Here is a 24,669-nt window from a genome sequence, read left to right on the forward strand (position 1 = left end):
TCACCTCCTTATCACAAGCTCGATGAATTCTAGAGGTCTTGCCGTTGCCCCACCATGCTATGCTTCTCTCATTCCAACCTTCTCTCACAGGCATTTCTGTAATGCTGGTTCAGTTCTCCTTCCCCCACACACAAACCTTTCCTGAAAGAGCCTCTTCTCCTTCAGATTATTCCCTCACGCCACTTCTGATCAGTTCAACACTAAATCCAGACTTTGTTTTACTATTTCCCTAAACAATTTCTGTCTTGTCCGTTTAGCATAAAAAACTCGAGATCCTGCTAGGTCAGCAAGCGGTTCTGTGACTTTTCCTTTCCTGCCTCTCTGGACCTGGTTCAAAGACGTTCCACTCATACAGTAACTACTAAGGTCCTCACAGCACCATGCTTTCGAGACTACGGATTTTACAAGCTCCTCAACCAAGCTGCAATGTCCTGGAGGGCACTCCAGTCCTCTGTGCAGTGACCGGCCACTGTTGGCCAGCTCAGCATGTGAAGGAGGAGTCATAAGTCATGCCGTTGAGGGCTCACACCCGCGGTGGAGGTGACACTAAGCACAGTCTGGGGGGTTCTGTTTCATACGGCTTGGGCATCAGATCCCCAGGGATGCGGGTCTCAGCTCCAGCCCCTACACCTTACCCAAGTCCTCCTCGGTCTCTAGTCTACACAGAGCGGTTTATCAGAGAATAATATTAAAACCTTTACTGAGGGGTGCCTGGGTGGCTCAGTCATTAGGCATCTGCCTTCGGGTCAGGTCATGATCCCAGGGTCCTGGGATCGAGCCCGGCATCGGGCTCCCTGCTCAGCGGGAAGCCTGCTTCTCCCTCTCCCTCTCCGCCTGCTTATGTTCCTTCTCTCGCTGTGTCTCTCTGTGTCAAATAAATAAAATTAAAAAAAAACAAAAAACAAAACCAAAAACCTCTACTGAGCTATCTGGCACAGAGTGGTTGTTCAGATGTGGCAATTACCACCATTAACCTTTCCCAACGAATACTAGCAGGACATTGCCCCTAGGAAAGGCTCTTAATGCATGCTTACTAATTAACAGACATGACAGAGGTCAACACTGTTAGGGAGAAAATTTGGGACCAAGTGGCAAAGAGATCATCTCGATCCTGAGAGAGAATCAACTCAGTCATAAAAATGAACCTTGACCTTAGCGATAGAAGTCAAGGGTGTTTGTCACAGCAGTGAAAGGTTTATCCAGAGAGAAAAGGACAGATCAAGGAAGTTGTTTAGTCGATTCTCAGACTCACTGCGCAATCACTAGGAGGAATGACATTCCGCTAATGAATAAAGAAAGTCGCAGGATTGGCAAGGTATGACTTCCTCTGTGTGCAAACCAAAGCCTGCTGTTACCAGTGGTTGACCCTAAGGAATAAGTCAGCATGGTGGGATAAGAATTTATTTTTATTTCATTCTATTACGTACACTTCCATGTTTCTTGAGGAAACATACATTCCTTTAAAAAATAATGTCTTGGCTGTCCAACAAGAACTCTGGAAAGGTCTCCTTTCTTCTGTATAATAACACATCCCCATGAAGAGAGGCCCGAAGCCCTCATTTCAGGACTTCTTCCTCATTTTGCTTGGGTTATACACAACTAATACATCCTTCAAGGCTAGACAGGCTGGCTGAAGGTGACTTCACGTGAGAAGCACAAATTTCTACCGAATCTAAGCACAGTGGTCCGTGGAGTCTCAGGAATAATCCAGTAAATAATCTTCAGGCAATAACAGCACGCAGACCCACTGCTGCCATTCTCCCAGAGCTCGCACACCTACGACCCACAGGGGTGCCTAAGGCCAGAAAGAACACTGTGCTTGAAAGCATCAGCCTTTGTGAACTGAAGGTTCAGGGCTATTTCAGCACTTTAGCAAGACTAACTCTGACATCCCACTTCCCTGTCCTCTCCTCTGGCCTTCATCCTCCATGGTGTTTTGGTTATGTCATTAGATTGCCTATGACACGTGGCTCTGCAGAAGGAGGGAGGAGTAGTAATAGATGCTCTTAGTCCTCCATGGTCATCATGAGTATCAGAGAGTCTGTCCCAACCTCATGGATTCCATAACATCCACAGAGTTGAGTATTTTCACTGTCTCAGATTTATTCATCTCCCCTGACACATCCCTTTGGATCACAAGATTTTTTTTTTCTTTCCCTTTCAAGAGCTTTGAAATCCATTTATAATTCTGCTAAAGGAGACTCAACTCATTTACTGGTGAACTCTCAGCCTCATGCTGTCTGATTAATCCTCTCAAAGGAAGCTTAGGTAACAGAATGAACCCACTGAATCAAAGGGTGCATTTTCAGTTCTGGTGAAACAGGGTGGCTCGACATTTTCGGATAACGATTTTAGGAAGTGGTCATTAGAAGCCAAAGATAAAACTTGGTAAGAAGGATAAAAGTATTTCTTAGATCAAGGAAAACTTTTGATGTAATTCACATTTTGTATGTAGACTGCTGTTGGAGTTTCATCATTTAAAAAAAGCCCAGTTTCTACATTCCATTTCCAGGCAGGGCTCCACGGGTATGAGCCCCAAAGCAGATGGCCAGGGCATCACACTTGGTTGAATGCTCTGCATCACTGTCTTGAAGCTCTTAATTTTTCTTTTTTTTTGAAAGAGAGAGAGTGGGGGTGGGGAGCAGAAGGGGAGGGAGAGAGAGAATCCCAAGCAGGCTCCGTGCCCAACGCAGAGCCTGACACAGAGCTCGATCTCACAACACTGAGATCATGACCTGAGCCAAAATCAAGAGCCGGATGCCTACCCACTGAGCCACCCAGGCACCCCTGGAAGATCTTAATTTTATATTTGAACTTGTGTTTTCTAAGTGAGGTCGGATGGGACAATGAAGCACGTGCACGAACAGAAGACAAGGGTGATACGCACATCTGCTGTTCCTTGGCAGATTTTAAGAAATACTAAACCTTAAGCAAGAGGCATAACTTAGGATGTTTCATTGTTGTAACAAGTAATATTTAACTTAAGAAAGAAACTCAGTTTAATGACTAGGCTCAGATCAGCTTGAAGGAAAAAACATATGAAAAGTCCTTACCAAAAACCCAATCAAAAATCAAATAGTTGCTAAGACTCTTTAACTTTGGCCGGTCTAAACTGGTAGATTCTTTTACTGTCTGATATGGCAATATTATAATCCCCAAATATATCAAAATATATATTAGTTAAACAAAAGAAGGCATTAAAATTAATATATTCTACCATAACTGTGGAGCTATAAAAACAAGAACAGAGCTATTTTTTTCAAATAAATTAAATCTATTTCACTGATGTTTTAAGCAAGGCTAAGTGTAGTAGTATTTTCTGTTTGCTATGTATTCTTATGTTCTGTCTTTTGATTAAGATTTAAGAACTGTGATACTAGATTTAGAACAACAAATTATTTAAGAACAATTTTGTCATAATGCTTAAATGTTTAGAAAAACTTGGTTTTCAAGGATTCAAGACAGATCAGTTAATCAAGGCTAAGCATTTGTCATAATGCAAACAGTTGTAGGGGCTCTTCTTTCCCCACCAGAGTTCCTTGGCCATGAGATTATCAGTTTTTAAAAATAGGAACATCATCTTAGGTAAAATTCAAAATGCAATGCATGGTTGTTAAGGACACAGGCTTAGCCCAGTCTCTGTTTTACTGGTTAACATTTAGGCTGCAGTCAGGCCTGGGCTAACTCCTCCTGGCTCTACTCTATGGTCTGAGTTTGGGCAAGTCACTTAAATTCTCTACATCTATTAGCGTGGCTGGATAAATTGGGTCAAAACCCTACATTTCTTCATACGATTTTCTTGTGGAAAGGAAAACGCAAGTAACATGCTGAGTGGAGGGCCTGGCACCGAGCACATACTGACCTAAGTCTAATATAAGCTCTTGCCATTATCAGTTAGGAATTAGTTTCAATGCAAGTAGCAGAAAATGTTGCTTCCTTGTCGGAAATAGACAGGACTTTGTTTTCCCTACATGATAGGAAATTCAGAGGTAGGAGTTTAAAGCCATCCTGCTTCCAAGCTTCATGCTCAGCCGCTCGGCTTGGGGTGTCCACTTTCTGGCTGCAGTGACCCCCGGGCAGCACGAGGGGCAAGGGTTAATGGCACAAAGGCGAGGGGATGAGGGCCAGCTTGGTGGATACCATTAAAAACCCTTCCAGAGGCGCCTGGGGGGCTCAGTCGGTTGAGCATCCGACTCTTGATTTTGGCTCAGGTCATGATCTCAGGGTTGTGAGATGGAGCCCTGTGCCAGGCTCAGCGTGTGCACTGGGCATGGAGCCTGCCTAAGAGTCTCTCTCTCTCCCTCTGCGCCCCTCTTCCTTCTCTAAAAAAAAACAAAACAAAACCAAAAAACAAAAAAACAAAAACCCTCCCAGAAGCCTTACCCAGTGGGGCCTCCATCTCTATCTCTTCGGTCAGAACTGAGCCTCCCAGGAATATGAGTTCGTGAGTCTTTTCATTTTCCTTCTTTTATTGTACAGGAAAGTGAGGGCAAAGAGGGCTGGGACTGGTTTGGAGTGTCTGCAAACATCATCCATATTATTCCATCATTTCCTCTCTTGAAGCCACAGATTCCTAATCTGTCAAATGAGAGGCTTCTGGCTGGAAGATCTCCCAGGTTGCTCCCCATGCTTACATTCTCTTTAAAGACTGCTTCTACTGAAACCCCAAGTATTCCTGTACTAAGCTCTGTGCACACCGCCCGGGCCCCCAGGTGTGGGACTTAGCCCTCCAGCTCGTGGGAGCGCTGCCAGCACCAGCCCTCAATTGTCACCCTGGCTTAAGAGAGCTTCCTTACCCAAGGACACTCACTCCTTCCCAAGGTAGACCACACCCAGTGACCGGTCGGGTGGGGGGGGGGGCATAAAGGATCGGCTGTCCCACCTCAACCTGGCAACTCTGACTGTCCGTGCCAGCTGCACAGCTCCCCGTGGGGTGGGTACGGCCTTTGCTGAGCGTGCACTGCAGCTCCGCTTCCCCCCTGCACACTCCCTCTGCCTTCCCTCTCCTCTTCTTCCACAGCTGCTGAACGTCCTGCCTGTGGTGCCTGTCTCCGAGTCTGTTGCCTAGGGAACCCAAACTCCAATGATTCCTGAGAGATGTTCCTGAAAGATCCTATTCTGGGAAGAGCAGATGTGACCGTCTGACTTCACGTCGGACCCTCCACCTTTGCTGGAAACCTCACTGGCGTCAAGCATTAATAGGGCTTAAATAACTGGAAGCAACAACTAAAAAATTAGCCTCAATGAATTTGGGCTAAATTGGGTGTTCTGAGAAAGATGAAAATACAGAAAGAAAGCGAGATTCCAGGAAAGTGACGACACTGAGATCAGGTTCTGGTCATTTCCTAATAGGAGATGCAGGATATAAACACATTTCTATGAACACGGGCTAATAAAGTCCCTGAGAATCTACATAAATTAGTTTAAATCTATATTTATATCTCATTCTATCATCTACCTATCAGCTTCTTAGTCAGACTTATGCTTCAATTCCAGCTCTCTTATATAAAATCCTGTAACCTTGAATTAGTTATGTCTCCTCTGAGACTAAGCTTCTTTACCTCCAAGGATGGGATGGGGGTAAATGAGAAAATATAGGGTCACGAGCTTATGTAAATACTGGCTCAGAAAACACAGTTGATCGTGACAGCTCTTCACACCGCTGCCTACGTGAAAGTGATCAAGGGGAGTTTGGATAATTTTGTTTTTTTGTCAGGAGTGCTGGAAAAGAAAATGTCTATATTGGAAAGGAAGCTGATCTAGATTATAGTTTTCAAATCTTTTAAGGAGAATAATTATTTTTCTTTTTTCAAACAAGATCTTACAAATAAGGCAGATAAAGTCGGGATTTTATTAAGCAAAATTTTGTAAGTTCAAGGATATAATGGTTAAAAATAAATCAGTGGGATCTAAAGAAATTATTAAGATGAATTTTGAAATCAAGCTTATGGAATGGCAGTTACAGACTTACGTTGGCTGCTGCATCTAATTCATTCTGTGAGTTTTTTGGTTGCACAGTATTGAAAAATCTTGACTCATACAGGCAAACAGTCGCAAAAAAGAACAGTTTAGAGCAACTCAGCCTGCAATCTCAGGATATTTCTCTATTAAATTGTGTTGATGGGAGACTTTTATTCTAAGGTCTGCAGAAAGTCTAATTAATTTGTGTAAGTTAGTGCATTGGTGGTCTTTGGTATGTTAAAGCTTGAAATATAATATTTTTGAGTGTAAGCACTGTTCTTTATTGCACTTGTATTGTTTTTATTTATTGTGTTCAATTAGCCGACATATAGTACATCATTAGAGTTCAGACGATTCATTAGTTGCGTGTAACACCCAGTGCTCATCACATCACTTGCACTTTTAAAGACTAGTTTACAATTTTTTTGAGAAATGAAATTAGAATCAAGCATTTTTGGAAGCCCTGGGAGTCCATGGAATACTACAAGATTTGACAGAGTTTCTATGCTTATTCCAAATGCTTAAATCTGTGATTCTTCTTCTGTCATTGGCTAGTTAGCACATCTGCCAAAGGTCATTCACCAAGGCACTTGTCTCTGTCCACTTAGTAGGTTGCAAACTTTGCTGTGCGCTTATTTGCTTTATCCTCTGGTGACTTCTGATGGTAAGGCTGGGAAGGTAAAGTGCTCAATGCCTGGCACAGAATGAACACTCCATACATAGCTGTTGGCATGAACGACCTACTTCTTTCCACCAGAGGTGCCCATCAGCTAAGCAAATAACAACTCTGCAGGTTAGAGTTTAATGAGGGAAATAAATCAGTGTGTTGGTCAGGGTAGTAGCTACTTGGACCAGCAGCTAAGTCACTATGCTTCAGTAATGGCCCCGGAGCCTGCAAGAAAGCCACCAACCAGGATGGAGGAGGAAGGCTTACAGCCCAGGTGGATAGTGAGTTCAGCAGATGGCACTCAGCAGAATTCCCTCCTGTGGTTTACACAGCCTCGATATCAGTGACAGATGCAAAACAATCTCCCCAAAGTGAGTGAAATTTATGTCCACTTTTATGACTCATTTCTTCGGTACCTATCGCTCTGCTATGCAAATGTAGGCATACAACAAACACTTTGTAAATCAATGAAAAGCCAAGTCAAATCAGATCTTTTTATTCTAGGTGCAGCTATAGGAGCCGACAGAGTTGAGCTCAAACCCCACCCTGCATCAGGCAGGAGGTGGACCCCAAACTAAGCCCCTGTCACAATCCTAGGGCAGCTACACTATCTTAGTTCTGGAAGGTTCCTCATTCGGGGTCTATAGTATTACTATCCCAAACAGTTCCAACGAAAAGGAAAATGTCCAAAATATAAATATAGATAGTACTAACTGGATGTACCTTTCATCATTAGTTATGTATATGTGTGAGAGTGTGCACACTCGCGTGTATGTGTGTATGTGTGTGTGGTCACATGAGTATATACATGAGTTCTGCTGTATTCAAATGCCTGGGTCGGGAAGCTGAATTTCCCCCAATAACCAAATGACTCACTCCCCAGAGCATGAATGATGCTCAACAGTGCGGGGGCAAAGAGCAAACGTTACCCATGACAACCAAAGCCATTGGCGTATTTCAGAGACCCAAAATGGCAATATTCAGTCTGTTTCAAAAGCAATTGACTATATCATTTTTTAAACAGTCCAAATATGGAATTTTCATTCACACAATTCCTCTTGTGTTCTATCACACTGAAATTTCAGAAACGTAAAAAAAATTAATGAAAATTTTGCTTATTCTTCACTCCCTTGACTCAAATCTCCTTAGCTCAGGAAAATCTTTTCTCTTTCATCCTCTACTTGAATAATAACACATCACACAGATATTTTTGGATGCTAATCTGTACTAATGGTTAATGATCCTTCTTCGGTTTCGGGAGAGAAGCTGTTAACTGGTACTTATACGGGGGAAGCATTGTCAAAGCTGCTGTTTCGTTCTGTCCCCTTCCCCTGATGTGTATCCTTTAGGCGCTTGATTTTACTCTTTACACCTCTTACATTGACCTGTACATATAAAATATTGATTTCTGGCCCAGAGCTGGCTCTCATTTATTTTTGATGAAAGCATTCCTACCATCCTGTTTTTCCTTGTTCTTTTCTCCTGTCAGCTGGAATGACTGATTCTATTTTGAATGCCTTCCCTTTTCTTTCTTCCAGTAGAAAGACCTCTCATGCTTAACAATCATCAACACTTCCTTAGCAGTCTTCTGTGAAATGACTCCAAACCTACAATGACCTTGTCTGAATTTCCGCCAAAATTAGTCAGTTCACACACTGATCAAGGAGCACTTTCATCAGCAATCCAGTACGGAATTCCTCCTTGCCCCACTGATTGCTTAGCTGCACCTCTGTTGTTCTGAAGTGAGCCGCCATGTCTGATAAGCTTCTCTTTTATTCCCACAGAACTCAGTACCGAGTTGGATATATTCAGCCTTCAACACATCCTGATCAACCTAATCAGGCCAGCATTCCCACTTTTTAAATATAAAACTCCTCCTGGTGCAATTCTCTCTCTGTGGAACTTTGCAGGGCACCCAGACGCCCTGACGTAGGAATGCTCTCTCATCATGGCTGTGGCCCAACATCTGGAATATACTGTCACAGCTCCTTACCTGGATTAAAAACTGGAAACCAGTGGTAGAATTCGTTCTTGTAGGGAACGGTGTCAAACTCACTGCACTGCATCTGCCGGAAGGTGGGCGCATCTGGACGGCAGGGGTGGACGTTGCACAAGCGATAGCGCTTCCTTTCCCCGGTGCAGTATTTCCCGCCAAACTTTGGTCTACGCAGGAAACAGACAAGCTGTTCGTTTTGTTTCCTGAGAGGCTACCATTTTTCCTTCAACATCCCTTGGCATCTGCTCATGCCTGTTCTTTGACAAACCATGCCCTGCTCTACCCTCAAAACTCACCTTTTACCTAAATTCTTCCAATTTCATACATTTTTTTTGGCTGTTGCTGTTGCCCACGACCATTCAGTTCCAGGTCTATAGTTGCCTAATTTGAAACAGCGTGTGTATCTTTTCTATCTGTATATCCTCCTGGCCTCTCAAACTCAAAATATACGTTTCCCTCCAAAATCCACTCCTTCTCTAATTCCTGTTTGGCAAGTTAAAAGTGGTCAGACTGCAGAAGCCTCCATCTTTTGTCTTCCTTTGACCCCACTGTCCATCAGCTGTTGATCATCAGTCATGTCTTTGTATTTGTTTCTGCTCTTCGTTCCCACAATCACCAAGCTAGTCTAATCCTTGTCTCTCTTCCTATCTCCCCTCTGCCCATCTTTGCCCTCATTCAATCTACTGTACACACATCTGGTTAATGTTTATGATTACCTTATTTACTTTAGTTTCTTGTTTAAAAACCTTTCATGGCACCCAATGACCACAGAACCAAGTCCAGCCTCTTCAACTTAACATTCAAGGACTTCATGATCCTGACTTAATTCATCCTAACAGCAACTTCCCACCCTCCCCTTCATTTGCATACGTTTCCAGGGATACAAGCTGATTTATTTACAATTTCTCTTCCATACCTCTGGGTAGATTTCCTCCCTCGTAAGTCTCTGTCTACATGCTACCAATGTTTTCAGGACTGAATAATGCTATATCTCCATCATGAACTCTTCCTGGATTTCTGCCAGAAATAAACTCTTTCTCCTTTTCAATGACACCTGATTTACCTACTGTATGCGCTTTCTCTACTTATCATTCCAAAACATAGTTCACCGATGATCCAATCCAAGCTCTATGTCATCTATGGTCTCGAAGTCATACTTCGAGTACAGAAGGCTCCTAATAAACATTCAATGAATAAGTAAGTTAATCTTAGTTTAGAACAATCCTTCTCAACCTTTTATTTCCTTTGCAATACACGCCACGGCAATAACAACCTTCCTATCAGGATCAATTATTCACTCAAAAAGGGAGAAGGAAATATAGCAGAACTGCTGTCACAGAAGAGGAGGAACTCTGTTTTTTAAGAAAGCTCCAGGCAATCTACGTATGCTTTCTTGTCTCCACCTCAGTGCATCTGAAATCAGGAATTGTGTCTGCTTTTGCAGTGCAGCATAATGGGGTCAAATAGCTTGGAGTTTGAATTCTGCTTTACTTTGTATTATTAGTTAGATGACTTTGAACAAGTTATCTTATTTCTCTGGGCCACAAATTTTTTCATTTGTGAAATGAGCATAATAGTTCTTATCTCACAAGAGGGGAGGACTGAATGAGACAATGCACATAAGGATTTAGTAGAGTAGCTAACGTAGGGTAAGAGCTCAGTAAATGACAGCATTGTTGGATTATTATAAATAACAGTCAATAAGTATTTATGCAATGTGCTCAACAATCATTTCCAGGGAGGACAGAGTTTGAAAAAAGGTCAACCCATGCCCTGTGTCTTCTAGAAGCTTACAATCTTGTTGAGGAGAAAAAAAAATCATCTATATAATAAATAAGAGAAAACTTAAGAGCAATTATGTATCTCTGACTGTAAGTACAATGTGAGTTTGAAGAAGGGAGAGAACAGTGGAAGTCAGGCTGATTGGAAAGAACTCACAGAAGAGCTCTCCCAGAGAATGGCCTTAAAGGATGGATGGAAGTGGCTTCTTAGTGCAAAGGCCGAAAGCATGCCAGGTGAGCAGGCTCAATGAAATCATATTCTAAAGGCACGGGGAAGTAGGACATCTTCCCAAAGTGCCCAGCTGATACTGGGAGAGCTAAGATTTAAACCTTTATCTGCTTTAATCCATAGCCCGAGCCCTCATCCACTGTGTTATATTGCCTGACCATGCAATCTAGGGGGACAGAGACCTCCAACCTTGGCATTCGGGTTCAATTCTGGTTGCAGTTGTACTTCTGGTGAGGTTCTGCTGTACTTTGCTCTCTTTGAACGCCCATAAGATTTTCTGTACTTCCCTCCCCACCTTTCTTAATGTGGCTTGAGTAGCCCCCTGTTTCTTGAAGAACATAAAAAAGCTTTGACCAAGGCAGTTCATCTTCACTGACTCCATGTAGAAGGTAGTAAGAACTGTCCATGATATCTGAGGTTAGATCGGTTTTCTATTCAAGATGATAGAGCGGCACTCTATGACTCGGCACTTCTCCAGTTCATTTCCATCCAACAAACATCGCTGAAAGCCTTTTACAAGACTTGGTGGCTTCTCACTAGACACCTGACCAACATCAAGGATAGAGTCTCAATGTAAGCTGACCATGCACTGGCCTGAATCTATAACCCGAATCACACAACTGAATCTGTGCTTATGTTTCCATTATCATTGTTTTCAATACACTTAAGCAAACCAGCTACTGAGATCAGACATGGTCACTCACCTGAGGAGACTCTATGACAAACTGTGGTATCTAAGACGGGCATTAGAACCTTTTTTCCCATGAAGCCAAGTTAGAGATTCATCCTCATTAAAGATGTCCCTTTCTGACCACCACAGATCCCTGACCATCCTCCTGAGAGGTTGTAGACAGTCGTGGCTGAACACAGAACACTGACAATAGGTCCCAGAGCACATTGCCTACATTTCCTGATCTCTCAAATGGAAATCATATTGAAATAACCCATAAAATGAAGATTTTCTGTAAAAAATAAGAAATCCCTGGTTTCTAATTTTTGAAGTCCCAGAAATCTTGTCCCTTAAACAAAAACAAAAAACTTCTATCAAAGAGTAAGATTTTAGAACAATTTCATCCGAATTCCTCAAAGGTACACTTATATGTGTGGTAAATGAGAAAAGATATCATAGTAACTACTATAATTCCTACCGTTTATTGACAATTTAATGTAGTAGGTATTGTGTTAAACTCTTTAAACATATGTTAACTTAATCCTTAGGAAAAATCTATTATATATTTTTATTAAATATATAGTGTGTATATATGTGTGTGTATATATACACACATGCACACATATATACATATAGTAATATATTTATTAATAAAATAGAAAAGTAATATTTGGAACTGAGATACTGAGGAGATTGTAATTACATTTATCATTTGTCTTTAAAAAAAAGTGACTCTTACTCTTCAGTGCAGACTAATGAAAATCTAGACAAAAGAAGCGTAATGTATTTTCTACTTACCAGAGACATCACATATACATTTCTTAAAAATTTTACTTGGGAACTTGTATACCAGGAAATAATAAAGTTAAGAATGTCATATATATTTGGGGAGCACCTGGGTGGCTCAGTCAGTCAAGCATCTGCCTTCAGCTCAGGTCATGATCGTGGGGTCCTGGGTTCGAGCCCCACATCAGGCTCCCTGCTCAGCGGGGAGTCTGCCTCTCCCTCTCCCTCTCCCTCTGCCTCTCCCTCTGCTCATGCTCTCTCTCACTCTTTCTCACTCTCTCAAATAAATAAAATCTTTTAAAAAAAAAGAATGTCACATATTTTTGGAAAACAAGGGAATATAAATTTAATTCATATATAGTATCATTATACAAATTCAAAATGATGAAAAACTTAAGCACTTTGATTAAAAAACTGAAAGCCATTTTGTGAAATAACTTCTATGGAACCTTTAATATGGCTAATATGGAAGCTGAAGGTTCATAAAATTCTTATCTAAAACATTCAAAATAATTATCCTCAAAAGTGTACTATTTTAGGGGCGCCTGGGTGGCTCAGCCATTAAGCGTCTGCCTTCGGGTCAGGGCGTGATCCCGGCGTTGTGGGATCGAGCCCCACGTCAGGCTCTTCTGCTGGGAGCCTGCTTCTTCCTCTCCCACTCCCTCTGCTTGTGTTCCCTCTCACTGGCTGTCTCTGTCAAATAAATAAAATCTTAAAAAAAAAAGTACTATTTTATTAGTTAAGGGGAAAAATTATTTTTATAAAATTAAGTGTTCATTATGATTGAAAGAAAGCTACAGACTTATTGGCAAAATTGAGCATAAATAATCTCTGACAGAATTATGTTATCTAGAAGGATTTCACTGCATAGTCTCCTAAGACCTTTCACACAGATTATACCCTTGAAAATGTGTTTATTTCTCCAAATGATGGAATCAGCTTACTTATCCAAGTTCTAGTAAGCATCCAGTGCCACACCAAAACAAAACAAAACAGAACCATGTTTTTAAGAATTTTCTGGTTCCTGTTTGTCTTTAGGAACCCACTGGATTACTCCTAGGAGGCTTGGGCTCACTGGCTTCATGTTATCTAAGCCTGGTCTCCGACGCTCATGGAAGGAAGGGAAATAGCTTTGGCCAGACTTACTCAGGATTGTTGCACAGCCTCTCTGCACTCTGGGCTCCGGCCCCACAGGTCCTGGAACAGTGGGACCAGGGTGACCAGCGGCCCCAGCCCCCAGGAATGCTCTCCGGTTTCTTTCCCACAGTGATACACTTGCCAGCCATACACCACTAGAGAGAGAAGAGGCAGGAGACACATAGGTCACGAATGTTCCCATAGCAAGCTGAGTCGAGAACCCTAGAAGTCTAAACCCAATTCTCCCAGAGCAAGCAGGCTTCCTATGGCCACACAGCAAACGGAAAATAAAGAAGGGCTCACAAAAAGAATGTCCCCCAAGAGTCTTGGGTTTTAGAATCAGAAATGTCAGGAACCGAAGGGAACTTTAGGCTGCCTTGTTGCAGTCAGCCAGTTCGGGAGTGTTACTCAAAGTGCGGCTGGGTGATGGCATGCCAGAAGGTAAACCACACACCGCTCCTTCACTGAGCAAGTCTCGCTGTGACGCACGACACGCACGTCGGCTCAGTCTGCTTAGTAACACAGTTGTTCTGTAATATGATTGATTTACTTTCTGCTGAAGCTCCTTATCTCGCTGCAGACCAAAACAGACATTTTGCAGACTGACACTGAGATAACACTTCTCCATAGCCTCTGTGGGTATCTAATGTCCACAGCGGATATCTCATCCTCTTGCAAAAAGTCTGCTCATTGCCCAAAAACACTAGTTGAAGTTCTAATATCGAGAACAATTTTTGCTTCCCTGCAAATGTATGCATTGGTTCTAGTTCTAGTTGTGGCTCAGAAAAAACTCCGTCCTCTCTCTTCCACGCCATCCTTCCACAACTGTCAGTTTAGGAGGGCAAACGTACAAAAAAGAAAGAAAAGAAAATGCAACTTGGTTGTTTGAGGATTTGGACAGGTTTTCTCCGCTGGCCTCCTTTTCCTCATTATTTCTGGTCACTGTGTATCGCGACCAAGTTCTATAATCTCGGTGATGGATCGTGCCTCCCTCAAGCTGCAAAAAGACATCCATTAAATGTCTAAATCTTCTGCTCACAACAAACACAACTGGCCTTGGTAAGCAGCACATGACCCTGCTCTCAAGTGGTCTGGAGGATTTCTATCATCTGAATTCTTGAGTGTCTGGCTTTCCCCCTCAGTTAAATGGGCAGAATTTCAGGAAATGCAGTCAGATCAGATGATGAGAATGAAGATAACAAGTGGCCCAAATCCAGCATCTTTGGAAGGCAGAAGCCACTGGCTTGCCTTTTCAGTTTTTAACACGGAGAGGGGAGGAAGTCAAAATGAAGGGCGATAATAAGCTCAGCAGATGTTATTGACCATAAATTCTGCAGACGTTCATCAAGGAAAGATGGGATGGATGTTTTGCAAGTGAAGTGTGGGCCTGGGCCTCAGCCCTCTCTCCTTCACTGTTTCTAGTGAAGGCTCAAAAGGTGTCACAGAAATAGAATCCTTTTCCCTGGCTAGTCTGACTGTGTGACCTCCATTCACCCAGACAGCTGCTCTCCAGGGCCCTCTCCGTTCCTCCCAAGAATCCTGTGCCAACCACCCTCCCACCTTCCTTCCTCAGCCTGACACGTCACCTTCTTCTCACCACATCGTGTCCCATCTGCAGCAGCGTCCAGCTTAGAGCGACAAAAGCCTTTCACTGAGCACCACAGGGTCTGGCAGACATTCTGGGAAACAAATGGGAAACTGTACTCCTTTGGATTTTCAAAACTTGCACAAAAGCATTTGTACAGTGATGGTGAAATACACACTCGGTCATCTACAGACTCACAATAATGCTGTTGTTAGCGAGCAAGAGTGATAAAAAGCGATCATTCGAAACCTCTCGATCCAAACTTAATTTGGACTTTGTCATCATTCATACGCAGTGGTATGGTCTACTAAACAGTAAGAAAACAGGAGCTAAAACATGTTTCCTAGGAGTTGAGACTCATTTCTATATGGGTGACACAGTATCACCGACCTCAGGCAGGGTAACTGGCGACAGTAGCCATCAAAGGCCAATGCAAACTATGCATGAAGGAATCTGATTACAGACAGTTGGGTGGTTATAACTTGAGCCTGCTCCCTGAAGGAAACGGAAACTGTTCCCTTAGACAGCCTAAACTTATTTACTTATGACTCAGAGTAGCCAGCTTGTTCTATCTGCCAGGGGGTGAAACAGATCCTCCCTGTTGCTTCTCCTACAGCAGGAACAAGGGAAGGTTGACAAGACTCCTACTTATCATCAGAAATGGCTCCACGGCTAGCATCCACTTTTTAGTCTTTCTTCTATCCACCCATCTTCCATCATTCTATTTAACTATGCTGTAGAGTCAATGTTTTTTAAAATAAGATTTCATATTTTACACAGTTTTAGAAAATTCTCAGTCTTGGTCTCTCTGAATTTTGCCTCTCTCTGATTACCACTCTTCTCTCCTTCGGGAACTCTTAACTGTTGGTGATGGGTCTTCCCATTCTGTCCTTCACATCTCAACTTCACTTTTATATTTTTTTAACTCTCACTTTTCTTGTATATAAAAGTTGAAAAAGTCTGGATTTCTATCAGGAAAAGACCAGGCTCTCCATCATAACTCTGAGAAATACTCAGGTGAGATGGGAAGTAATTTTCTCAGCTCTAAATTCCAGCTGATTGATTTTCCCTTCAACTGTGTCAAGTCTGCTGTTTAATCTAAACACTGAATTTAAAATCAATGGCCGTATTTTTCATTTCTAGAGGCTGTAACTATTTTTCATACCTACCTTACAAATACCTTCTAGTGTATTTTTCTTCTTCTCATATGTAACTCTTCTTTTATGCATTCATTTTATTATCCTTACCTAAAATAGTCACTTACCCAAAGTCACTGAGGGTTTATTATCTCTCTTCACTTAGCCATAGATTGTTTTAAATTTTGAATTAGAAGCCAAATGGTGAATTCATCTAATCAGAAGTTTTTTCTTTTGGAGATTTTTGTGCATCTTACCTGAGCGTTGGTTTCTCCAGGGCAGGTTTTTAATCTTTGTTTCTACCAGGCTGCCCATGGTTTTACCAGGTCAGAAATAGGTTTATCTTAAAATTTTTTGGCATGATGGTTCTCTGTTTCAGGATTTCTTTTCCTCTGGTGCCTGCAGTTCTTGGTTACGTCACTTCAAAGAACGAGCAGGTAGACCAGACGAAGAGTGGTGCGCAGCAAAGCAAAGTTTATTGGGGATAATACAAAGCTCCCGAAGAGGGAGGGGACCCGAAAGGGTTGCCCTTTTGGCGTTTAAATCTAGGGCTTTTTACGAGATTGCTGGCGGGCTGTCTTCATCTGATTAACCCTCCACACACCTGTCACCCAATCAGGTTTTTGTCCACGCGGTCATCTACCTCCCAGGTAGTTGTTCACGTGGGAAAGGGTGGAGGGTTCCTTTCAGGGTGTGTGGAGTAACAGGATGGCGTCTCTTGCCCCTGCCTGCCTTTTTTCCGACTATCCTCCATTACGACCCTACGAGAGTATGTATTTGAACTCTAAACCAGTACGAGGCTGACCTGTGGTCAAGTATTTTCCAGTGAGAAAGTTATCAGCCGGCATCCCTCCCCCTGAAAACCCAAGCTGAAATAAAATATGCTTCTCTGCCATCTACCTTTGCTGCTGGTGAGTTCTTCTAGCCCACCTCTCACTGAGCCACAGCTCCTCAGGGCCTGTGGCTTCGTGTAAGGGTCTCACTTCCAACTCCCTGCCCTGCTCCAGGGGCGCATGTCATCATCTGTTGGCACTGGATGTTAAAATGAAGGCCCTCTGGCTTTCTCTGAGGCAACCTCACCTGCTTAGCACTCCCTTCTTTAGTTCTCCCATCCCCCCATTTTAAAAAAAAATTTTCTTGTAAGTTCATTATGCATTTATAAAGAATGATGTTCTAGGTAAAGGGTACACAAAAACTCTCTGTACTATTTTTCCAACATTTTTGTTGTTGTTGTAAACTATTTTGAGATTAAAAAAAAGAAGGCTGATGTTGTATTCTCTGGTATTTTAGGGGTTTTGTTTTTGTTTTTGTTTTTTTTGTACTGAAAAGGATTAGGTTATCTTGGCTGCAATATGCAGGAATCTGAAGTCTTCGTTTATCTCAAGTCTTGGTTCTATTATCAACTTATCTATGTGCCAGGCCCTGCTGAGTGTCAGGAATCAAAGTTCCCTCACAGAGCTTACATAAAGTAGGGGAGGACATAGACAAGTAGAAAGCAACCGTAATATCATCTAATAAAGTCTAATAAACACAGAATTGAATGTGAAATGATGTTTAAGCTGAGCTCCAAATGGTGAATAGGAGGGATGGTGCAGAGGACAGAGCAGACAGAGCTCTGGAGGTGGTGGAGAACCCATAGCACCTTCAGGATTGAGGTTGTTCAGTACGTGGATAAACACAGAGCATGAAACAGTAATTGACCAGAGATAGCCAGAGTGGTCTGTTTCCAGTAAACCACAGGATACTCCTGGAAAAATCTTTACTTACCTTTGTAAAACATCTAAAATTATGGATAAAAATATTTTAAATGCATTCCTGAGTTGGCAAGAAAGTAAGAGAAATCCTCAAAGGCTAAAAATGTACCAAAAATGTTGGAGATCTAGAGATACAAACCTGGTCACTTAGACTTCAGTTTTAATGGTCACCTGAGTACTGGAGACAATGACCTGGGCCTGCGTAGCATGGAAAGTTGGATTGGGAACCTCGTAAAGACCGTAACCCCAAAGGACTAGCCCTTGTATGAAAGGGCGAACTGAGAGAAACCTGGGGACGTAGCTGGGAAACTTCTCTGTTTTGATTTTAACTCTAGAAGGCATGGTAAATGTTACCCCTGAGAGCCTATACCCACACTGGCCCTCACACAACTCTTGCAGTCAAACTACATCCAACCAATAATTTGTTTTAACTACCCCAAATTCTCTCCAGAAGAATGTGCCAGCCATCTAAGCCTTAAAGAATAACCTGAAAGGAAGTTTCACAACAAAGAGCTCATGATAAAAACAAAAATCAAGACAAAGAAATAATCTGTAATAAGAGAGACCTAGGAAAAATCCCAAAGAGGAGAAACAGATCAACACAGACTTAGGACATCAGAATTATTCAACATAAAATGCACAATAAATGTCTCAAATATAAATAAAAAATAAAAGACCGTATGGAAAGTCAGAATTCGACACAAGAAACCAAAAGAGAAAATTCAGAAAAATAACCAAATAAACTGTGTTAAGTAAAAAACAAACAAACAACAAAAAAAAAACAAAACAAAACTACAACCACCATAAATGAGATTAAAAAGTCAACAGACAGCTTCAACAGAGGAGTAGATGTATCTGAAGAGAGACCTGGGGAGTCAAAAGATAAATAGATTACACAAAATGCAGAAATATAAAGGGACAAAAGATGTGAAGGTGAGGTCCCAAGATATGGAAGATGAGTGATAAAGACCAACACCCACGCAATTAGAATTGTGGGTTACAGAATGGAGGATTAAAATAACCATATTTTAAGAGATAAGGCCAGAGAAGAAGAGATGGGATGAATCCTGAGGCCTCTTTTAAGCCATTTTAGAGAACTTAAACTTTATCATTGGGAATGGGGAGACTAAAATATTTTAATCGGAGAGGAACGCAATCCAGTTTCCATTTACAAAGGTCACTGTGGCTGCATTTCGGGGGACAGGTCAGAGTTGAGAGAGGTAGTCAAACTGCAGGAAAGGAGAGAAATCAGAGAACTACTGCAGTTACCTAGGACCAGGTGGATTTTAGAGATATTCAGGAGGTAGACTTGGCATAACTTGGGAACCAGTTAGGAGCGAGAGGTGAGGGCTTTTGCACCACCTTTACCTTCTCTGTGAAGTCTTGCTCATTGTGTTTAAGCACCGTTGCTTACTTCCTCCTCAACAGGTCTTTCTATGTGTCTTTTGTGTATTGATCTCACTGTACTGAAATTGTTCTGTCTGGCTCCTCAAGGTCCGAGAACTTACCCTATTCCTTTCTGAGGGCTTATCTCGGTATACAGCTCTGAGTCTGGGAGGGGCTCAACGAGTCTCGCCTCGCCCGTGTCTGTGTTAACACGGGCCCCCTCACCCTGAAAGGGATGCATTCAGAGAATAGGCCAGATTCAGGTCACAAAGGAATACCACACAGAGGAGTTGGGACTTTATCCTGTGGTCGGTGGACCCTGAGAGCGGAGCAGAGCCATGGTTAGATCTGTGTTGTGATCTGTGTTGAAATAACCCTAGCAACAATTTGAACGGGGAGAGACTAGTGGGAAGTAATGACAATCGCAAGGAGAGAAAATGAGAGACCGGATCAAGACAGTACAGTGGGAATGAGGACGACAGGGCAGAACCACAAACTCTTTGGGAGGTTAAATGTCAGGGCTTGACGTAACATGTGGATATTGAGGGGCGCCTGGGGGGCTCAGTAGGTGAGGCATCTGATCCTTGACTTCGGCTCGGGCCGTGATCTCGGAGGGGTGGAACTGAGCTCCGCATCGGGCTCCGTGCTCAACGCAGAGTCTGCTTATCCTGCTTCCTCTGCTCCTCCCCCCACTTTCTCTCTCTCTCTCAATCTCACTCAAATAAATAAATAGATAAAATCTTTTTAAAAAATTGGATATTGAAAATTAAGGAGCAAAATGAATAGGGATGAATCTTATTCCTTCCTTGGGATCTGGGGGTTCTCTACAACCAAACGGGAAATTCAGGAAAGGGAGCAACTTCAGGCTGCTATGAGTCTACACGTGTGAATCACTGCGATTCCTGAAAATCACTATACAATGTTTCTCACCAGCACCCACTTGCAAAGGATTGCTGTCCCCACAGAATACCAACGAGCCAGGGTCGAGGAATGTAAATGACTCCAACTTCTCACCTTCTGCCTTACAAACACCTTGCCATGAATAGACCATTTCCACTTCTGTGTCTGGCTCTTGGGATTACCAAGTATTTCCCTGGCCCTTCCTTCAGCATGCTGGAGATCCCAAGCCCAGTGCACGCCCACCAGTGGCACCAGGATACCCAACACTTACTTCTACTTCCTGGCAGAAGGTGGCATTGGGGCCATACTGCAGCTGGCATTGATGGTGAACATCGTAGATCACTCCAGGAGCAATGACCTTGGACTTCAAGCCTTTCTTTTGGGGGATGTCATCGAGACAAAACCCCCAGCCCCGGCTGAAAACAAGTTATCAGAAAGGAGAAGTTGCTTATGATTTCCTTCGTCTTTAGTCTTTTATTCAACAGAAACTTCCATCCCTGTGGTTTACTCTTTGTCCTTCAAGACAACTTCATTTCCATAAGCCACAGAACCGTCTAGGCCCAAGATGGGAATGGCCTAAAAGGAAATTAAATCATACCCCACACTATGACTTCAGCTGTGAGCCCGGAAACACAAGCAGGAGAGTAAAATAAAATCATCAGGGGCGTTTCAGTGACCACTCGTCACAGACCCTAGCCGTTCCTGCCAGTGCCCGGGGAACTACACACTCAGATCGTCAAGAGCCCCCCTGCAGGGGCCAGCGAGGGGCTCTCACGTTCACCTGGCTGCTGCTGGAAGGCACGACCCACCTACAGCTCAGGGCCGGAATCAGAAGTGAAATCCCCCCTTCTGATGCCGCCCTGATTCGATGATCTGTGAGAGGAGCTGAGACATTTCCAGGCCCCAGGTAAAACTGCAATGGACTTCCGGTGTAAAGAAAGCCAAGCCAGGCTGTCCTGCCGCGCCGTCACTTACTCCAGGAAGCGGGTGATGTACTCCTTGCTGCACTTGGACCACGTCAGAGGGGTGGGATTGTACTGGAGCTGGCGGGACATGATGTATGGGTGCCTGCCCACGGGCTCACAGTCGTTTTCTTTCCCGTCGTGCTGGATGCCGAAGCTGCGAGAAGGCACAAAGCACAAGAGTATGAAGGAGGGAGGCATGATACAGGGAGGAAACCACGGTTTCTCCAAGGTGAAAAGAACCCACCTCGGGCCACTTTGGTAGGGAATGCACGTGTTCACAAAGTGCGACTCTGAAGTTGGAGAGGGACAGCACAGGAGACGTTTTAAGCATTTGCAACTGTGGGAACCATGTGGCTAATTCAAAAACTTCTGTTTGGCTGAGAGCTCCCAGTTCGGCTTTCTAGGAGTCGGAGTAAGGAGGGCAAATCCTGCCTCAAGCCATCTTCTTCCTCCTGCTTTAGCAAACACAGCACAAAAAACCCAAACCTTCCTTCTCCCTTCTCATTATGATTTAAGGAAGGGCATGAAAGGGAAAGCCTATGAGAGACTTTGTCAAAGGCCACAAGTTTTGAGTGACGGAATTTCTTTTGAGTACCGTCACGGGAGTCCTCCAGGATTGGAGACGTTAGGGAGGCCTCCCAGGTCAGTGGGCAGAGTAGGGATTTTGCAGACAGAGGATCTGGAGAGTTCCAGCCTTGTCACTTCATGATCAGGGAGTGCCTCTCCTGGAAAATACAGAGGTCATCGCAGTGCTATGCGCAGATCTGAATGGAAGAGTCTGAAAACCACTTAGCAAGGGCCTGGCATATAATAAGGGCTCTGTGAATAATGGAAATCCTTGACTGCTGTTTCGATCCTTGTCGAGCTTCTTCTCAAACATCACACAGCTCGTGAGTGGTAAAGCCAAGTCTCCTGCAGGGTGTGCTGCTGGATCCGTGTCCTTACCCACATCTTGCTCGCTCTGCTCCCTGGCCTCCCCCTGCCCGGGCTGACCGGGTGAAGCAGCCCTGAACGCCCCGACAGAGCCTGTCCGCCATGGCAAGGGGTGCTGGGGAAGGAAGCAGACTCAGAACTGTCTGTTCATAAGCTGAGTCCTCAGGACCGCCCCAAGATACCTGCACAGGTCCCCACAAGAACTCCCTTCACTGGGATCTGCTAATGGGGCACTTGCAACCCAGCGATGTTGGCTCAAATTTCCAAATTTGAACAGAGGGAAGTATGAGCTTTTACTCCTCTAGTGAAATTCAACCCCTCTCACAGGGAAGCTCGTATGTAACTTCAATAAAATCTCCTGATCCACATTAGCAACTCCTACAGAGAATAGTCTTGGCGGGATTTAGAGGTTTCTTGTACTTTGCTTAATGCATTATGATGTTATCGACTTACTTACAGACTCTGATCACATTCCACATAAATACAAAACTCACAAAGGAATCAGAGAATTAATCTACAAAAGTCTTATCACTCAGCCACAGCGAATGTGGTTCAATGAAAGCTATTATGCCAAGCAGGCCTTCCCTAGGCTCTTTCAAATCCATTCTTACCCAGCTCATGAAGTATTCCACAAGTTCACCTGCTCAATAATGAGTAAAAACCCTAAACTGTAAGCTTGGTTCAAAAATACACCTGAATAATGGTTTTTCTAGCATTGGATGGTCTAACACAAGAACCACAGAGCTGCATGCTACACCCCGTGTGGGTTCAAACCTACGTTCAAAACATATCAGTTCCCTCAAAGCTCATTTTGTTCTATTTAAATTTAGTGGGGGTTTTTTGTTTTATTTTTTAAAGGATTTTTATTTATTTGAGCAAGAGAGTGCACAGGCACACAGGGAGCAGGGCAGAGGGAGGGAAGGAGAGAGAGAATCTAGAGCAGACTCCCCACTGAGCACAGAGCCCGATCTCACGACCCTGAGATCAGGACCTGAGCAGAAATGAAGAGTCAGAAGCTTAACCAACTAAGCCACCCAGGGGCCCCTGTTCTATATAAAATTTTTAATTCACTAAAGGATTTCCCCCTCCAGCTTTATCACCCCTCTGTAGCCCGATGTTATGAAAGAAAAGCAGGGCTACTAACAACAAAAGTCCCTCCGAACGGTGTCTACTATGTCTAAATGTGTGGGGAGTCCTCTCACGTGAGCACGGTGGGCCAACGAGAAATGAAGGCCAAGGAAAGCACACGGGGTCATCGGGATGGGAGGTGTGTCTCCAGGAAGCTCCCTTCCAGCAGATGGGATGGAAGCTGAAGGGCAGTGGGGAGATTGGAGCCCCTCACAGTCTCGAACAACTTCCTGGGCTGTTGGATTCACCTGCTTTACCTCGTGTTTGGCTTTCAACTCCTGCCAAATTATAGACGTGAAATAGCAAGTTAATTAATTAGCTGGGTTTCAGGGTATCATTTGATGGATATCCCTTGCCTTTTATTATTCATTTTTTAAATTTGAGTGTAGGTGACACCATGTTATATTAGTTTCAGGTGTACAACTTAGTGATTTGACAGGTGTATACATTAGGCTCTGTTCACTGTAAGTTCAGCTACCATCTGTCCGATCACATTGCCATTACAGTATCATTGACTGTATTCCTTACGCTGTATCTTTTATCCCTGTGACTTGTTATTCATTTTAGGTGGAGAGGTTAACAGCAGAGGACAGAAACCATGAACAGTGCGATTGTGTGCTTTTCAAGCTCGTTTAAGAAATACCAATTTCTTATATGTAACACGGAGAGGCCGCTAATGAAATCCAGAAGCAGGAGAGAAATACTGGGTGAATATTGCTTTTAAGTGTTCATCTATATTGTGATATTTTCATTACTTCAGAGGAGTGGATGCTAGATCTCAGCTAAGTTTTTCAATTTTCTCCTGGAATTCTACCTTCATTTTTGGTAACTTACCTAAGGAGCCTAATAAAGGTAGTAAGAGACCTCACATGTAAATGACTGATATAATCTGGGGTCCTCATAAATGGATTTTCAAAAAGTTTTCTCTCAAAAGTGAAATTATTCACAGAAGGCCATAGCACAAGTTAGTTAATTTTACTTTCTATTTTGCATCACACATAATCAGTAGTGAAACAAAACGTGTTTCCAAGAAACAACAGGGTATCTATGTTATCAAACTATAATGAGTGTCTTTGGGGAAACTTATCACAGCTTTATTTTCTCTTGAGCTGCTGCAGGCCATTTCATTGATCTTTCCAGTTTCTCAGTTTGGTCCACAGATAATTAGAACTATATAGCTGAAGAAAAACGAAATACCTCAGAAGTATATTTTGCTATGAGCAAAAGTTTCTTAGGAAGCTCCTAAAGTCTCTGGTTTGGTTTTGTGTTTTACTAAAGCATTTTTTCTCCATCATTCAAACTCAAATTCATGTGTCCTTTCAACTTTCTCTTCATCAGTGACTCTAAACTTTTTTTTTTGCCAATTAAAAGACAGTGTTTTAATGCAAATCAAAAGCACCATAAGATATCACCTCACTCCCATCAGAATGGCTAAAATAAAAAAAATTGAAAAAATAAAACAAAACAAGCAATAACAAATGTTGGTGAGAATGTAGGAAAAAGGAACCCTCGTGCACTGCTGGTGGGAACGTAAATCAGCACAGCCACTGTGGAAAATAGCATGGAGGTTCTTCAAAAACTTAGAAACAGAAATATCATATGGTCCAGTAATTCCACTACTGGGTATTTACCCGAAGGAAATGAAAACACTAACT

The 24,669-nt window shown here is 42.9% G+C and overlaps 1 protein-coding gene across 6 annotated transcripts in view; it reads right to left on the minus strand.

Moving 5' to 3' along the window:
• The window catches only part of ADAMTS12 (ADAM metallopeptidase with thrombospondin type 1 motif 12), a 292,638-nt gene that overhangs the window by 78,820 nt on the left and 189,149 nt on the right, over window positions 1-24,669 (minus strand). For 5 of the 6 annotated variants that reach the window (XM_026506767.4, XM_048224412.2, XM_057312187.1 and 2 more), the window contains 5 exons: window positions 20,964-21,107; window positions 20,260-20,404; window positions 14,814-14,906; window positions 13,237-13,382; window positions 8,622-8,791 (listed from right to left, as the gene is read on the minus strand). In XM_026506767.4, coding sequence (XP_026362552.2) covers window positions 8,622-8,791; window positions 13,237-13,382; window positions 14,814-14,906; window positions 20,260-20,404; window positions 20,964-21,107 — 698 coding nt within the window. The remainder of the gene's footprint in view (window positions 1-8,621; window positions 8,792-13,236; window positions 13,383-14,813; window positions 14,907-20,259; window positions 20,405-20,963; window positions 21,108-24,669) is intronic. The other variant, XM_044387013.3, reaches the window with a different exon arrangement.

The sequence above is a fragment of the Ursus arctos genome, unplaced genomic scaffold (assembly GCF_023065955.2).
Source record: "Ursus arctos isolate Adak ecotype North America unplaced genomic scaffold, UrsArc2.0 scaffold_15, whole genome shotgun sequence".
Lineage (NCBI taxonomy): Eukaryota > Metazoa > Chordata > Mammalia > Carnivora > Ursidae > Ursus > Ursus arctos.